The 18,811-nt window shown below is 42.8% G+C and overlaps 1 protein-coding gene and 1 long non-coding RNA gene across 2 annotated transcripts in view; one reads left to right on the top strand and one right to left on the bottom strand.

Annotated features, from left to right (window-relative positions):
• The window catches only part of rnd2 (Rho family GTPase 2), a 29,011-nt gene extending 24,100 nt beyond the window's left edge, over nt 1–4,911 (top strand). The window contains exons 4-5 of the mRNA XM_056402238.1: nt 927–1,061; nt 3,788–4,911. Of these exons, the coding sequence (XP_056258213.1) occupies nt 927–1,061; nt 3,788–4,057 (405 nt within the window). The 3' untranslated portion in view covers nt 4,058–4,911. The remainder of the gene's footprint in view (nt 1–926; nt 1,062–3,787) is intronic.
• Nucleotides 1–18,811, bottom strand: part of LOC130185655 (uncharacterized) — a 61,320-nt gene that overhangs the window by 19,036 nt on the left and 23,473 nt on the right. The window lies entirely within an intron of this gene.

The raw sequence follows: 18,811 nt of genomic DNA, 5'->3' as shown, positions 1-18,811 counted from the left end.
TTTTTCACTAACTAATTGTAGTTATTAATTATTTATTGTCTATTACAGTTTCCCAGAGCTTAAGGTGATGTCTTTGAATTGCTTGTTTTGCCATAGACTGTAAATAAAGATGGATGTAACCTCTGTGACGTCACCCATAGGCTTCTGAAGAGCAGTTTTGAAGCTGCTCCACCATCTCCAGCTTGGCAGCGTCTGACTCTGCCTTGCTCTCGGTTAACCCAAAAATGTGTGTGGAGCCGAGACTTCGGTGCATGATGTCGGTTCAATAACTGTGGCAAGCACACGCTCCCGGCAGCATTGTTAGCACAGCTGGGTGTCTGGGCATCTCGCTCAAAGGCTAACCCAAGGCTAATTCATTTGCTGGCTGACTTGAATTAGCTGAAGTGACGCCGAACAGACAGCTAGCGACTAGCCAACTGTGACGGCACCCACCTGTCACTCAAAGCCACCATGCCCTCAATTATGCATAACTTTAAACCTTAATTATATTTAAACAGGTGAGTTATATAAACACTCACCCCTGTACAGTTGTCATGAAGGAGGAAATAAGCTATAGAGACCAAAACTTCTTTTTACCAGGCTGTTTATTTCTGCTGTAAAGTTGGACATTTCAACATGGGAGTGTACAGGGATTGACTCACTGTTGGAGCCAGACACAAGTGGTCATTCTAGGAACTGCAGACTCTGAGATTGATGCTTGTTGTTTTGCCCAATCACCAGTTAAAAAACGGAAACATATTCAGTTTACATTGGAATGAAATATAGAGAAATTAACCTCATCTACTCATTTCATCTAAAGAATACTGATGACCCCTTAGGAGAACAAATGTCTTTTATCATTGAGCATTAATCTCCCCAAAACTCTCATATTTGGCATAGTCACTGATGTATGACTGTATCTTTCTTGCTGATTCATGTCTCCACAGTGGCAAGGGGAGACACAAGAGTTTTGTCCCAACGCCAAAGTGGTGCTGGTGGGCTGTAAACTGGACATGAGGACGGACGTCAACACCCTGAGGGAACTCTCCAAGCAGCGGCTCATCCCTGTCACTCATGAACAGGTGAGAACTTGCACATGATAGATATCTGAGGAGAGAGGGGGTGGGGGGGGTGGGGGTGGGGGTGGGGGTGGGATAAGTAATGGGAGAGGGACTTGGAAGGTGCCCTGGGAAGAAAGACAGATTTGAAAACAACAACGGATGCAGAAAATAAATTAGAAAGCAATCCAGCGATAATATGTGATTTTTCCATCTTGGATCAGCAGCGGCATTGCCTCTCTGGTTGGGGGGGTCCCGTAGGAAGCGAGTGTGAGAGGAGGCTCGTGCGACACAATCAACCACTGCAGAATAAGAGCTGTATGAAACCCCTCGGGACATGTAGCTGGGGTTGGCATTTTGACGCAAATTTGCTGACGAGCAAAGTAAGGTTGCGTATGGCGAGGGCCATACAGGAGGCGCGGCTGGTTAGTGGAGTTTATGTCTAGGGACACAATTTTTCCCTGAAATGAAATGTTTGTGCAGATTTAGGGGGTTTTCAAAATGCAGGATGAATAGAAATACGGACATTGATGAATGAGTGAGCCCTTTTATCACATGCCACCATGACCTCTAAGCCAAGGGGATGGGGAGAAGAGGGAGGGGTTGATAAACTGTTGTGTAAATCTGTGAATTTTAATCAGCTTTCAGCGTGTTCATTTCGTGCTCTCCCCGTGTTGGACGTACAAAAGGTGGAGGGGCTTTTTCACCACCACACAAAAGCCCTCAGAACAAAAGAGCCTTTTTTTTTTTATACTGCTGCTCTCAGAGCTTGCCGAGGGCTGAATATGAAAAATCAACCACTGAAAAACAGACATGTAAATAAGATATATAAACAAAAGATGGAGGGTCAAATCACACAGCTAATGTGAAATAACTGGGGACCATTTGTGGCCAGGCTTACATTACACTATTGTTTTGCTCCTTCTCAGTCACTGTTTTCGTCTGGGGCAGCTACTGTTTGTGCCTCTAACATGCCCAGAAAATGTGTGTCACACAGCAGATGCCAAAGCTGCGCACATTAAACATTCTGGTGCTCTAATCCAATAGCCTGCGTCGTTATCCTGTTGTTGATCTTAAATTGAATTCCAACACAGCCGAGGAGTTTCCGGCGAGAGTGACCACTGGGTGAACTCCAGACGTTCCCGCACTAATCTGCCCGAGCTTTTCCTCTTGTCACGACAATCTCTACACCTTGGTCAGGTCCCCGCTCCCCCCCACCACCACCACCCTCACCACCCCCCCGCCACTGGCAGTGAATCTAAATCTGTCGTTCCACCTATCGAGGACCTCACTGCTTCTTATATGTGGCTCTGTGCACAGCCATGATAACAATCAAACCTCGTCCACGGGGGATGAAAAGCTCGCTCGGTGTCGGAGAGCGTGGGAGTTGAGGGTCATGGGTCGTCTGTTACGAAACGTTGCACGTGCTGATCCTGCCTGAACTTGTGTTTTCTTTTTTTTTTGGTGTGATCATGAAATGAGAGATGAGTATGGCGGCCCTGAGAGCTCATTGCACTGCAGCTTAAGAAAATACACCAAAACAGACAAAACACAGGCAGAAAACATCATCGATTTGAATACAACACAACCAATAAGCAAAAATGTGCTGCAAGTACCACAGACATCAACGGAAGTGTTTCCAGGTGACACAAATAAGTGATGAACCCAGCTGGGATGCACTCGCATGGATACATTATCATGCATCCATGAGCACTCGTTCTGCTTTTAAGTCACAAACAATTGAACAACAAGTGTGTCCCAGCCAGCTTCATCGCCTTTTAGTTTCCCCTGGAAACACTTCCATTGTCGAATGTGCTCTACCTGCAGCATGTTCCTGTATTTGGTTGTTTTGTATTTGCAGGGCTTGTGTTGTCAAACCGTTGAAGATATTTTCTGAAGTTGCTCGTGTTTTGTCTATTTGCATGTGTTTTCCTAAGCTGCAGTGCGTCTCAATCTCAGGGCCACCGTAGATGAGGCCATACTGTACTGTCGTGAAGAGAAAGGGCCAAGGGATTTCTAAAATTAAATTTGTCTCTGATTTGATCTCAAGCAAACAATTTACAGTCTCAATTAAGTGGGTATATTGTAACATCACTCAGGGGTAAGCTCCGGCGCTGGAGCAGTTTAGTCTCTTCTCTCTAAATAGCTGCATAGACCATGTCAACACTTGCCCGGTGCTGCTCTGTTACCGCAGACTGAGGAGTTGGAGTGTCTGCATTATTCATGCCTGAGATGGAGGAGCTTCATTTGTCTCTAGACATGTTTAGATCATTGACATTCAGTCTACCGTTTGTCTCAGGACCGCTGCCTCTTTTCGTGGACATTTAGTCTTCCACTGTTTGAGATGTAGTGCCTGCTCAAGCCAAGGCACAGTGAAGGATGGTGTGCATATTGAACACTTTCTGTTCCTCTGTGAAGCGCTCACACAGCACCTTGATGTGAAGTAAACTCATGTCTAAGTTAAATGCTAAAAGCCTGAGGATACAAGCATACAAGATATAAGACAATGTTGTGTCATTGTCTGGAGTTCTATTAGAAAAGAGGCAGAATACAAAATGCAAGAACAGTGCTTTGTGAAGATGTCAGAAAGTTACACAAGACGATGTTTTTGCGGCACAGCTGATAAAACGTTACATGTAGTCTCCCCTTCCACTTTAATTTTTCCTGTAAAGCACTTTGTAGCTTCTGTTTCTGAAAAACGCCACACAGGTAAAGTGATCTCTTCTGCTTCACCTGTCTTTGTGTTGCAGGGCAGCACGATAGCTCGACAGATGGGGGCGGTGGCCTACGTGGAGTGCACCTCCAAGGTTTCAGAGAACAGCGTTCGAGATGTGTTCCACATCACCACGCTGGCGTCGGTGCGGCGGCCGCACAAGCCGCAGTTAAAACGCAGCAGTTCCCGCAGGGGCCTGAAGCGAGTTTCACAGCTCCCCCTGCCACCCCTGCCAGGTCGGACTGAGCAAATGGACCAGGCCCCGGCCATGAGGAAGGACCGAGCCAAGAGCTGTGTGCTCATGTAGAGACCCATTATTATAAATATATATATGTATATATACAAACACAGAAATATATAACAGAGGAAGTCTATTTATTGTTTTTTGTTGTTGTTTTTTCCTCATATTTTCATTTTTTGCACTGCAGAGGAGTGAGGAAAAAAGAAACACTGCGCTGTGAAAAGAAATGCTTTGGATTTTTCCTCTTTTTTTGTTGCCTGTGTGCATATTTTCTAAGCTGTTTACATATTTGTGTGGTTTTGAAATGATGGGCAAATTGGACTAACTCTCCGGACACGAGGAAGCTGGGATAGTGGAAGTGCCGTCTAGTCCTGGGTATTAAAGAGGAGTGAGCTTCCTGAAACGGCTCTAATAAGAGGACGGTGCAGCAGTGAAGCGAGGAGAGTGAAGTGCGTGTGAGGAGAATGGTGTTGGAGCAGGACGCCTGTGGATGAGGCCTGTTGTTTTCAAAGACAGTGTTTCTGAGCGGACACGAAGACTAATTGTCCGGCTGCACAGTCTGAAGTCCCTTCCCGTTGCCATATTTGAGAGGAGAACTTGTATGTGCAGTCATGCTGAAAAGGGATTAGGTGAATAATGGCTCAAACCAAACATTAGGAGCTGGAAATGAGACTTGTGTGACACTGACTGAAATATCGTGAAGGTGTGTGTGAGCATTACTACCACAAGTGCATTTTAAGGAAAAAAAAAAAAAAAAAAAAAAAGAAGTCACAACATATCTGATTTTATTTTTTGCTTTTTATTTTTAACTCTATTTCTCTCATCAACTCCCAATTGTGTCTGTTTGATTCACTGAAGTTAATGCTGTTGTCGCAATTTTAAAGATGTTTCTTTGTGGAAAATAAAGTGATAAAATGTTAGGGCTATTTTGTTGTACTTTCACTAAAATCTAAAATAAAGCAGCAGCTTGACTGTACAGGGAGAAGGTGATTTCTGGCTGAAGTTTCCTTCCTATTTTTTTTTATCTTTATTTTAATGGCATCATAGATGTAAATCTTGTGATTATTACACACTTTTAGAAACTGTCACATTATGCTCAGATGGAGCGAATTAATCATTTATATGATTAATCTTTTCTTTTCAACTTCCCTCTATCGGCCTTCAAAAGCCATATCTGTAAATAATAATTGTCCATTCCCTGTGTTAATGCCGCCCCTGTGCGCTCATGTTGCCCTGCAAGTCAAACAGCGCTGCAGACTGTGGAATGAGTCTGTCTTCCAAGGTAATGTCCTGTGTACACCTTGCTGACCTCTCGGCTGGCAAAAACTAAATTGAACTGCAATGCAGCAGCAACCAACCAGAGCACAGGCGAAGTGTTTTTGTAGCGACTGAGTCCGTACTGTTTCGAGAACTTCAAGTCCAGTCTGTACGACAGATGATATGTGACCCCCTTCATCGACAGAGAACAATTTTGGTGTCCAGTTGGTCCCAGGACTCCAGACCTTTCAAACTTGTTTACTCCCCCCCCCGAGCTGCTTCTGTAAAACAGTCCATTGGTCAGTCTCACAGTCGACAGTCTCTCAGACAGCAGGACTGGAGTGTTTGTGCAGTTGGCAAGCTGCTGTTTCCTGACAGCATTTAAGATGGAGGTGAGAGTGGACAGGCCCCATCTACTGTAAGTCAAAACACTGTCAGCAGCTAAAAGCTTTACCTTTATAACTGTCAGTGTTGCCTGACAACTTAGTTGGTGTTACAGCCCATCTGGGATAGATGAAGAGAGAAACAAAGTAAGACATGAGACTATAGGGGAAGTGACAGAGGGTGTGTGAGGGAAGTACTGAAGAAATATTACACCAAAATATGTCTTTGGAGAATCAAATAATAATTTCCTGTAGGCCTGACAGAGACTGCAGCTTGTCCTTTCACAGAGGATGGAAGCTGTAGACTGGGACTGGATGTATAGCTGTTACAGTTGTATCACGATGGACTCAGGGCAAAGAATGGATCAAAAAATCCATAGAAACAATAGAAAAAAAATCTATGACAAGAAATCAGTGGACAGACCAGACAATAAATGGTCAAAAATAAAATAAAAATACTTATCTGGTCCTATCCATTTTCTTTAATCAATTAACTTAATGTTCATCTTGACCTTAATGTTGTTTTTGTTATTCTGTAATATTTTATTATAATATTCCTTCTTGCATATCCTCCTGTTTATTTATTATTAACTAACAATGAACTAATTGACACATGAATTTCCCCTAGGGGACAAATAAAGTATCTATCTATCTAATATTTGTCAGAGGTGGGGGACTTGAGTCACATGACTTGACTAAGGTCAAATTTGAGGACTTGAGACTTGCACATGTGACTTACTCTCACCTCTGATATTAGTTAACTTATTTTCTAATTATTTTATATAACTATTCTCTGTCTCTATACGTCTATACTTTATGAAATCTCAATACATATACTTTTTTTTTGATATCCCTTTTTTGATTCATAGCTGATCTGTATTTAATGCATAGTTTTTGTCATGTTATGATTTGAAAATCTTTAGAAATGCTTCCTAGACTTTGTCATTATCTTCTTATTCATACACTCTTTTATATTTTTGTGTTAGTAATTCATCTCTAAATGCACTCATGGATTCTTTGTGTATTCTTTAATCATAAAGCAGACGTAGGTTCTATATAAATACTGAAAATATCAAAACACTCAATCCACAGGGAAATACACTCAGCTCATATGCAGAAACTGACCATTAAAACAAGCTGTCAGGACTTCTGTTATTTTGTGATGTCACAACTATACAGTCACCGCCCTCAGGTGCGTATGGCCCAACCGGACCCACTGTCCATTGTTTACATGTTGTTTTAACATTATTAACATCAGAATACCAGGTGGTCTTTCCATCACTGAGCTAGCAGCTACAAGACAGAAAAATGTTGAGAAAATGCTGCACAATCACTGGATGTCAGAGGGTCAACGTATCATTACGCAGCCTTCCCAACGATAGTAACATTAGAGACCTAGAGCTGGCTCAAGTTCATTTTTCCTGAAATACTGGAGCATTTTAGTACAGATTTGACAAAGATACATTACTAGGCTACAGTCCGTTACCTGTGGTTGGTCCGGCCGTGCGTCAGTCAGAAAACAGTCAGCCAATCAGAAGACAGGCTCAGAGACTGACACAAAAACGCCTTGTTTTTTAGCGCTCCAGAGAGAGGCATCAGAGATAGATGTAACACTCCTCTGTGTTGTAACAACATTCATATATCAGTCTTTTCATACAGGCCTTCCAGCGCTCTGCAGCTGACCTGCGAGTTTATACATTTGATCTTATCATCAACCCTGGAAACATGATATTACCTCATTTAAAAAAAATAAAATATCCATCCATCCATCCATCCATCTGGCTCGTTATCTGCTGTTAAACAATCCACTCCTTTACAATTTTCCATTACCTTTCACGCTCTGCACTACAAGCTGTCCTGTTCCCATTCACATTTGTAACAGTATTGTCCTTACGCTTCATGCCGTTAGCGAGCTGATCTGAGTTCAAATAATTTTAATTGAGTGATGTTCATTTGTTTCATCACCTTGGTGTGCTGCTCTCTCCATTTCTGCAGTGTCCCTGGTGACCAGCACTTTTTCCTCCTCCGGTGCCCCGCTCAGTTTTATGAACACCTTTCGGTTTGCCGTCCACGTCGATGTTGTTCCATTTTCTCAGAAAGCGTCTGGCAATGTCAGCATTTCTCTTTATCAGGTGTTCCTTCACATACCTGTCGGATCCCTTCATCTTTCTCTCTTGTGTGAGGAGTGCATTTTTTTTGTTTTCTGTTCACAAAGCAATTTTTATTTTGTTTGGGATGCACACCCCTCAATATCGTTGCTGTCTAGGAATATGCCTTTGCTGCTGAACATCACCTGTTGCTGAAGGGGGGGCCAGTTCAGGCACAGTGGCTCTCCACCTGCCGCAGCAGCCGGGGCCTGGACTCCAACCCACTGACAATTAGGTCGTTCATGTGGAAGTACTGCTCCAGGTCTGCAATCTTCTTATCCTTCTCGACATTTTGTCTTTTCACTTTCTTGAACTCTCCCATCAAATTCATTGTCAATCTTCTGTTGTTTGCAGAGATTGCAATCTCTTCCGACATAAAGTCGAGCGCCCTTGTTCTTCTTTGGAGGCACTGCAGTCGTCTGGCCTTTATCAAATCTTTGCTTTTCTGACTTTTACAAGAAAAGAGCAAACATCAATCTGCTTAACCTGCTCACAAGTCATGCAGCCTGTGACAAGGGATTGTGGGTAGACAGTGGCTACAAAGTATAACAAGCTAAAAAGGTTGGAAACCGGTGATGTGGACAATCATTGCTATGTTAGCAAATCGATAAATTAATACACAGCTCTATGTTTTTGAGCTACATAGAGGGAAATATGTGGCGTACTTTACCTGTTGGGTTTGAAACAAACAGAACGGTGTGTTTCAATGATGGAGAAATTGGTTATGCTACGTGAGTGGTTTGAGATGTTTGACTGCTTTTTTCCATTGGAATCTATTATAACTGCTGTGAATCCAAACTACTCTGCGAAGGAGGAAGCTACAAACTTTCAGAGCCAGCTGTTGAGCCCATGAGGAGGTGAGTATTTGATATTCAAAAGATAGATTTTCAGTGGTGTAGAAAAAGAAGGAAGCAGGAGATTTTTTTTTTTTTTGGATGGACACAGGAGTCACAGGGGAGCTGTAGAAAGGTGTTGCCCTGGGCAGGAAATGAGCAGTGGGGGCACCAGGCGTGCTGTGCCCCTACAGTTCAGACTGACACTTAAGAGGATTAGTCTTGTGGTGCCAATGTGTGTGTAAGTGTGTGTTTGTTTGTGTGTTTATGGGGGGCCTTTGGGCAGCATTGTCTCCGCTGCCCTGGATCCACCCCCCCACCCCCCATCGGCCTGCATATCCATCAAATAAAGCAGTCATCCAGACACTGACAATGACATGTACATCTCAGTGAGATGAAGACAAATCAGCTGTTGCTTTGTTTGTGAAATTAGCCTGGCATCTGAGTTTATCTGGAGAATCTACTCCCACTCAGAGGCAGGTTTATTACTGCAGGATGTCTAGCCTCGATTTCAGCAATCTGATCAGCCATTTGCCCTTTACCGCTGAGACGCCAGGAGGATTAGAAGTACCTTTGTGGGTTCACGCTCCGTTTCTGCATTCTTGACTTTCCCCTTCTCTTCGCTGCTGTTCCAAGTGGCTCTGACAAGCACAGAGAACCCAGTCATCTTATCCCTGAACAGTCACGAGATGACGTCATGTGCACAGGAAGCAAACGATCACAGGCGTTCTTGGCTAATTACTACAATTTGCAGATGGGGTTGTGTCCCCAGAAATGGCAAAGAGAGACGGAGGGAAAGAGAGAGAAAGAGAGAGAGAGAGAGATTGACAGAGACGCACCGAGGAGGGGTGATGGAGAGCGAGAGAGACAGACAGGGACGGTACTTGGTCTGCCTGCTGACAAAAGGCTACAGAGCAGAGCCACAAATTGCATACAGTCATGAGAGGATTTGTAATGAGAAGCAGTATGTGACCACGCTGAACACTCGCGCGCGCGCGCGCACGCACGCACGCACGCACACACACACACACACACACACACACACACACACACACACACACACACACACACACACACACACACACACACACACACACACACACACACACACACACACACACAGGAAGTCGGCAGAGATTGTTGGCATTCCACATTCATTGTGTGGGAATTGACCATCAGGGTACTGCACAAGAAAATGCCTTCAACAGCATATTAATATGACAACCTTTCCCCAGTTACTTCTTAAGATTTTCAACTTTATTGTTTCCTGTTTCCCCAGCAGATAAACTCCGCAAAGTAGAGACCAACCTGGGCCCCTCCCTGAGGTGGTTTTGCAGTGAAAACACAGACTGTGGAGTTTAATTAGCCCATGGCTTAGTGGCTTCTGCACTAAAGTGCCGCTAATTAAAATGTGAGTGTGTGCTTTCATATAGTTTGACGGTGAGTGTGTGCGTGAATGTCTTTATCTGTATATGTCTGTGTGACTGACGTTACATCTGGGACCAGCATCTTATGACAGAGAATATATATTTTCTATGTCCTTAAACATCTAAAGTCGGACAGGGAAAGATTGACTGATGGGAGAAGTTATTGATATTTTAGAAGGTTGTGTTTTTTTCCATCATGCGTTTTCAGATGGATGCACACATATTTCCCTGAGGGATTAGAGGTTGCGTACGAGCTGCTTGTGTGACTGAGCTGTGCGAGGGGAGGTCTGATAAGATGGAAAAGATGGAGAGGTTTGGCAACGATATTCAGTATCCAGCGCTTGAGTTTTTAAATTGGAGTCCACAGACTGATAGACATCTTGGAGGGCGTCGATGGAAAGTAAACCAGCTTTTATCTGTGATTGTGGGGGACAAATTTTGAGTATTTATCAAGAGTTTGCATGGCTGGGGCCAGTCTAGATGAGCTGGATTTTGAAGATGGACTAAAAAGAAAGATGGCCTTTCACCTGATAACATGTTTTAATTCAAAAGCATGGACCTATGGGGGCGCCCTGTTGGCTCACCTGGTAGAGCGCATACCATTTATGCTCAGTCATTACCACAGCAGCCTGGGATCCCTTCTCTCTCTCTCTTCCCTAACTTCCCTGTCTCTCTCTCACTGTCCCTGTTATAATAAAGCCAAAATATAACTTAAAAAAAGGTATGGAACTATGGATAGCAAAGTCTGTCTGTTTGTCTGTCTGTCTGTCGGTCCACCACTTTGACTGAAATATCTCAATAACTGTTTTGATGGATTGCCATAAAATTTTATATAAACATTCAAGATCCAGATCATGAATCCTAACGACCTTGGGTGTCCTCTGACCTGTCCTCTACCACCACCATGAGGTTGACTTTGAAAAATCTCAACAACTCTTTGATGAAATTTGGTACAAATATCCAGAAGATGAATCCTAATGACGTCGGTGATGCCCTGACCGTTCCTCTATTGCCACCAGCTGATCAAAATTTGCACTTGTGGAGGCTTTTTTTAAATGTGCAAAGTCTCAACAATTTTTGGATGGATTTCAATTGAATTCGGTACACAAATTCATGCGCCCCTCAGAATGAATGAATCAGCGTAGTGATCTTCTGACTTTTCACCATTAGAGTTTCACTGTCCAACATTAATGTCACTCCCACCAGCCTCAGCCGTACTTTCTGTTTGTTGCAAAGTAGCAAAAGATGCCATGCTGACATGCTAAACTATGATTGTGAACATGATTAATATTGAACTGCTTAATATCAGCATGTTAGCATTACCCTTCTGAGCATATTAGTATGCTAATGTTAGCATTTAGCTCGATGCCCCGCTGTGCCTAAGTGCATCCTCACTGAGTCAATAGATGCTCTCTTAATCCAGTTACCTTGCTGCAGTCACATTTCCTGCTCAAACAACTGGCTCAGTCTGATGTATATTTATTTCCAGCCCATATGATCAAGCTGGAAAAGTAACCACCTGCCAGCAGCTAATTATGTGGTGAATAACTGCAGCAGCGAGTTTCAGTCAGCTTGCAGACATTCATTCATTCATTCATTCATTCATTCATTCATTCATTAACCATGCCACTTATCTTTGTAGGCTTGAGCCAATCCCAGATGAGGGCTGGGTGCTACATAAGCAGGTCGCCAGTCTATCACAGGGCTAGAATATAGAGACAAACAACCATTCAAGCTCACATTCACATTAGACTCATCAGTTAACCTAAACTGCATGTCTATAGACTGTGAGAGGAAGCCGGAGTACCCAGAGGAAACTCAGGCAGGCACACAGAAACCAAGGACCCAACCCACAACCTTCTTGCTATGAGGCAACAATATGTTGCTAGTCTGCTGTATAACATCACCACAGAAAATGGATTAGCTCCTTACAGCCCGATAATCATTGTAATGTAGCAGATTAATGGTTTACTTTAACAGTCTCTCTTCATTTTTGTCTTGCTTGGGGTAGGTCAATAAATCCCGAGATCAACTGCTCGCCCCCTCAGTCACTTGGGTTTGAATTCTCATATTTATTGCAGCCAGTTACGTAGTGGCTCATTGGGGAGATGACCTTTTAATTGTTCACTGTTTGACCACTGAGCAGCTCGACTGGAGCAGCTGGGGGTTTTGGTGCCTTAATAAAGGTCACATCACTGTCAACCGCTGTGGAAAGGGAGAACATTAATTATTCACCACTGCCAATAAGATGAGATAATTCCAGCTATCCCTGTTACAGTTTGACCTGCTGTGAAAGCTTCTTTTACAATGTGAGTTTAAAAAAATCATATCTTGAAATATAGTATGTCAGGAAACTAAGGTAAATGTCATTTAGAACATTTTGGGGAAAAAAAGGATAAGCAGTAATGAATAATGTAGCTTCAAATGTAACTTTTTTGTCCTCAAGGGAAAATTGGTGAAACACAGCACACACATTGACTAGAACTTACAATAAAAACATAATAAAGCGCATAAAACACATGATGAAACCCACCAATGTACATCCAGTGACAGCATAACATAAAACCTGGAGTACCTTCAGCCACCTTCATCCGACTCATTGTCAGTGGTTTAAGAAAGACTGTTCAACTTTTGTTGAACAGTCGCAACAGACAAATTCTGTTGGGCTCCAAGACCGAGCACCGTAGGGTAATGGAAGTAAGGTACCTCAAGCAGCTAACAGCTCATATAGAGAAAACATAGCCAATCAATTGTTCATGTAACAATCACTAAGTAATCATCTAAATACAAACCAGCAATCATCACTGTTATCACACGTCAAGTCAGTGCACAGCTAATCTGATTACAGCTGAACCCACAGCGTATGTGTGCTGAAATGTAGTTCCTATAGGAGCCACAGATGGGTGACAAATGAAAGGAAGGACCTGATTAAATGAGCGGATTAACAGGATGACAATGCCCCCATCCATAGACCACAAAGGGTCTCTGTTTCCATGAGTCACCAGATCTCAACCCAGTTGAACACCTATGGGAGATGTTTGGTCTCTAAGGTCCTTTGTACAACTATTTAACTGACTTTAAGTGATTCCTTGAAATTTAAGACTAAGATAAGGAAAAAACCTTAAAAACTTCAGTGAACATTTTAAGGAAAACATAAGGACTTAAGGGTGTTTTCTGCAACTGCTTTTATTTTAAGGAAACCGTAACTCAGACTTTAAAGAAAATCTTTTTTTTTTTTGTGCAACCGGCCCCAGACACTTGTAGAATCACTGCCAAGGGGAATTGAAGCTGTTCTGATGGCTTGTGGTGGTCCAGCCCCTTACTGAGACACTTTGTTACTTTTTATGTTTTAACTTCAATTTGTCACCCACCTGTAGCTTTACACTGAGCGACTAGCAACAGGTGAGGACCTTCCCTTGGCAGAATTGACAACTCAAACCAGAGAAACCAGCAGCAAGTTACCCAACGTCTGAATATGTTCAATAAGAGTTAGGTAACTTACTGACGAGATAATGATGAATTGCATAATCCAGTGAAGAGGTTGATAAATAAAAGAGCAATTGGGATGTGTCTGGCTATAAGTGCAGTTCCTCATTAGTTGTGTTATCCCTCCGCTAATTTAACTCTCTTCTTTTTACTTGTAACGCTCGGGCTGATGGCTCTTCCATTTCCCTCCCATTTCTATGGGGTATGGAAGTATCTAAGTGGCAGCCATGATAAGAGCTGCTTGAATTCTCCAAGGAAAGGTGCCTTCCTTTCTTATCTCTTACAGGGTACACTGGACCAAACACTTACGAAAGTAAATGAGATAAAGCTGTCCCACAAGTCCTTGCGGCAGTAACATTTACAGCGATGCACAATTCCACGTCAGCAAGTCATCTTTCCTTGACCTCATGAGGTTTTCCACTGAGGTCAAGGAAGCCTCAGTCTCACCCAACCATTTTACAAAAAGTAAAATATAGCAGTCAAAATGAAAGTCAGTGAGTTTGGTATATTATTTTTATTGCTTGGAAATCTAATCTAACTTTTGTTTTCAAGACAGAAAGTTGACTTTTTGTAGCGTAGTGAGAGGCTTTGAGAGCTTAATGCACTGCAACTTCAGGAAACACATGCAAATACACAAACATGCTGCAAATGCAGTCGTACAACACAACAGAACTGTTTCCAGGGGACACTAAAACATGATGAATGTCTCTGGGAATTGTAGTTCAACGCCCAATTGTGACCTTTGAAGTTAAAAGCATTAATAACAGGTGCTCAGCAAGTCCCAGCAGGTTCATCACTCTTTTCTTTTTAAGTTATTTTTTGCTTTAATTCTGATAGTGAGAGTAAGAGAGGTACAGGAAGGTTGGGGAGAGTGAGGAAGGATGATATGGTGCAAAGGGTCATGCGTTAAAATATTGTAAATGTCACAACTCAAACCCGGGCTGCTTAGGTTAGGCTGGTTAGGATTGTGCCTTCATGGTGCAGTGCATTGAGCTCTCAGGGCCACCGTAGCATACATTTAAAAGTCACATCATTTCACTTCAAAGCATTATCACCTTCACCACCCATCAAAATGGACTGAGGCTGAGTTGTCATAAGCTTTAAACTGTTATTTAGCTAAAGAAATATCTCGACCTTGACCAACCAAGTAACAACTTCAATAATTTCTTATTTGCAATAGAGAAAAAATTACACATCAAAGTACCATGGACGATTGTGTAAGTTCACAGGAATGTTTACAACAACTCCTGTGGTTTGAAGAGATGTTATTGGTATTGTCAGCCTGAATGTCAGTGAGCTGCTACGCAGAGTAATACGAGGAAAACCAGCAGCACCAACCACAGTACACGTGTCCGCTTAAACACTTAATGCAAACTGAGCACATTTAAAATCAAAACAAGATTTTATCTTAAACTATAACTGACATAATCAAGGTCTTTAAATCTTTGTAAAATGCAGTCGCTCAGCTTGATATTGAAAATGTATAATTTCTTAGTATAATTGAATGTAATGCTACGTACCATATGCATTAAAACAGCACTCTAGAAAATGATGATCTTGCTGCACGTTTGAATATGAGAATAAGCAGCCCGGACTGTCCTAACATAATGTCAGCGAGAAGGCAGACTCATCATCCATCACCTCTCTGGGGAGAAAGTGTCTCAGCCTCTCGCCAGCTCAGCCGAGGTGATTATGGAGTAATAATACCCATGTCCACTTGTGTATTGCAGCACACGTTTGTCAGGCTGACATATCTGCTGCTGAAATCCCTCCTCCTGCTCAAATGTGCTGGTAGGCTTTCTGATACAATACGAGTCTGGTTTGGACAATTAAACACACATTAGAGAGCCCAGTCAGGTGTTGGGTCACCTCTCACTGCTGTTAGATTTTCCTTCCCATACGTGTGCCCTGCAGGTATTTCAGACTGTTAGACTATGTATCATCACCAGCGTGGAGCAAAAGTGCTGATTATAAATTATAACTGTTATCTGAACAGAAACCAGCCATGAAATATACAACCAATTATTCAACGTGTTCTCTGACAACCTGATGGGGATGAATAGTAATATGATCATGGCAGAATGTGAATCTGACCCCGATCCCCTGTATGAGTTTCCACAGAGACACTGACGTCATGGCAACCGTGGCGGTGATGCTTCAGAATGTTAATGAGCTTGCTGATGTCCAAGACATGTTGTCAGTTACCTGGCGGAGATGAGTCGCCCAGAGGTACTCGGAGCACAAAACACAAGCAGAGAAAACAAAAAGTACAGAGCGTTAAGAGGAAAGAGCAGAGGAGGTGGATGGAGAACAACAAGAGAGGGAGAGGAAATATGGACATGGGTGGTTTATTGGTACGGAAAAAGCCACTGAGCCGTTCTTAATCAGACCTGTGTAGCCCAGAGCACACAGTCCAACATGATGTAAAGGCCGGAGTGTGTTTAGCCGACTGCCCACCTCCTTTCCCCGCTTCCTGCTCTGTCTGGCTCTGCATTATGAAAGGTCACTAATGTTGTCCCAACCTGTTACTCAAGACGCTGTGATGCCACGACCGTACCTACAAAAACTCCACAGAAAGCTTCTTCAAGCTGCTTCTCTGACAGACTGCAATCATATGTGTGTGAGTGAACTTGTAAATGTTACATAGTGAGGACCAAAAAAAAGGATTTTCCTAACAGAGTGAGGACATTTTGGGAAAATAAGGTTCTCGCTCAGTTGGTTTAAGACTTGGTTTTAGGGTGAGGGTTGGGGTTCGCCATTCAGTTATTATGGTTAAGGTTAGAGTAAGAGGCTAGGAAATGCATTATGCTAAGGTGTCCTCACAAAGATCTATGTGTGTGTGTGTGTATTATATTGAACTTTGCATTGGCTTTACAAGAACAGCTGTGTATTATTCTGTGAGTATGTGTAGTTCATAAGAGAGGGGATATACTGGCTGCAGGCCAGGCCCAACTAAGCCATTGTTGCCAGTTTTGGATGGCATATCACCAAGTTGGCAGCAACTGCTTTCAGACTCAGAGGCCAGAGAAAGGAACAGAATGGCAACTTTGTTATGTGGACGGCTGCTGCAGAGTTGGTTGTTATATGTAGCCTCTGCAGTTAAATGGCTGCAGTATAAAGCTGGCTGGCTCTGACTTACACTTGGTAATTCTGAGGAGTGAAGCGAAGGAAAGACTGAAACCTCAAGACCATGACCACAAATTTATGCATGTTATCATGCACTTACATGCATAAAGGGAACATCGTTATTTTCTTTGAGTTCTGCTCCACTTTGTTATGAATGACAATTGCATCCATCAGTCTGTGTCTTTCCGATAAGATAAGGAGTATAGACCTCATTAATACCAGAAAAACATATTGTTGAGAGACAATCTGCTGGTAAATAAAAACTAATTGGTATATTTCCCTCATGCAAGTTGCTCATAGCTTTTTACAAACTGGTGGGGCAGTTTTGTTTGTTTGTGTGAGTGGGTTTAAATATGCTTATTTACTGTGTGATCTGGTTTGTTTGTTATGCATTGCATGTGTACTTGCATGTGTGTGTCCATGTTTGTTTATGCTCTGTGGCAATGCATGCATTTCTTGCTGCTTTTTTGTGTGTCTTTGTGTGTGTGTGTGTGTGTGTGTGTGTGTGTGTGTGTGTGTGTGTGTGTGTGTGTGTGTGTGTGTGTGTGTGTGTGTGTGTGTGTGTGTGGGGGAGCGAGAGGTAATAACTAAAGCTTATTTTATGTCCTGGTTTGGTCCACCTTCAGAGTTTGCATTGTGCTTTTGGGTGGACATAACTCCTGTTGATGGCTGAGTTGTGTCAGCAAGATGTGTAGCCTCGCTCCTGCACGACACATAAATCACTGCTTCCCCCGCTGAGTGACTTCACACCACACAATCCCATCACCCAAGAACAACTCTGGCTACATCCAACAAAGTAATTCCCCACCCAAACTTTTACATACTTCTTTGTCTGCTGTAACAGAACGAATTGTTCACAAAATATGCACTGTAGGTATTTTCTAAAATCAATGGGGTGAAGCTCTCTGAAGACAAATGATTATTATCCAACTGCAGTGGCTCATGACTGTTGCCCCCTCCCCACCTGCCCCCCCCCCCCCCCCCCCCCCCACGGGACTTTGTATACACCTAGGACTTTTATTGAAACCTTTTTTTATTCAGCAATTTATTTATTTAGTTTTAACTATGCATTAACTGATTGCTTGTTCTTAATTAGTTTTTACCCATATTATTGTCTGTCCATTGCTTTTTTAAAACTCTAAACTGCATATATGCGCAAGCTGCTGGACAACTGAGGGGGATGAATAAGGTATCCATCTATGTATCGATCTATCTATCCATTTCATTATTTAGTTGATTATAATATATTTTTCCCCTCTCCCTTCCTTCCCTCTCCACTTCAGACTTATCACGGTGACAGAGGAGAAAAGAACTGAACCACAGTGTCTAGCCCCCCCCCCCTTTCTTCATTCACATTCCTGTAACACATAAGCTGCAGCTGGTGGCTTTTCTAATGAAATTTTCAGACCAGTCAGACACCAACAGAGCTGGTATATGAGGAGCCATCCAGCAACAGAATGTCATCCTGGCTTATAAATGAGTCCTCCACCCCCAGGGCAGGCCCGGAGCCAGGGTCAGGGTCTGGCACAGTGGAGGAAAGTTAGCTCGGCGGAGTCAGACCGCCCAGAGCTGGCTACTGTAGCCACGCAAGCGTAAACACATCTCACACGGGGAAGATTTCCCGAGGCGAAAACAACTGCATGTTTAGGTTTGTTGACTTAGCTAAAGCTGGCGACCGCGAGGATGTGTGATTTTGTTAGAGGTGCGGGTGAACGCAGCTGGCAGCTGGTTGGCTGAAAGAAATACTTGTGATTTTTTAACTTAGTGGTTTATTTCCCTTGCTGCGCTGCCGTGTTCCATTTTCCACAAGTCATTTTCTTCTTTTATGGCTTTCTTGTACAGGTCGGGGCTATTTGTTAGATAATATTTAACATGGTCCCTGAAAATCTGCAGGCGGCTAAATGCTTCTCACTTGATATTCTCTAGAGGTGAACTGAAAGTGTGCAGTCATCACTTTCAACACGAGTAGCATTATTCTTCATAAAGTCATTTTTATCAAAATTTTGCCAACTGGCAGCTACACAGAAAGGTTGTTGTTGAAAATAAAGCAGGAAAATTCATTTAAATAGATAAAACAGACACTTAATGTTGATGAATGGCACTTATCTTTCAATATTTGAACTGTTTTGACATCTTCGAGCGCAAAGATGTATAGTGTAAC

Source organism: Seriola aureovittata, chromosome 17 (assembly GCF_021018895.1).
Source record: "Seriola aureovittata isolate HTS-2021-v1 ecotype China chromosome 17, ASM2101889v1, whole genome shotgun sequence".
In the NCBI taxonomy this organism is placed as follows: domain Eukaryota; kingdom Metazoa; phylum Chordata; class Actinopteri; order Carangiformes; family Carangidae; genus Seriola; species Seriola aureovittata.
Note: the sequence above shows the minus strand (reverse complement) of the source record. Positions and strands in the feature narration are given on the sequence as shown.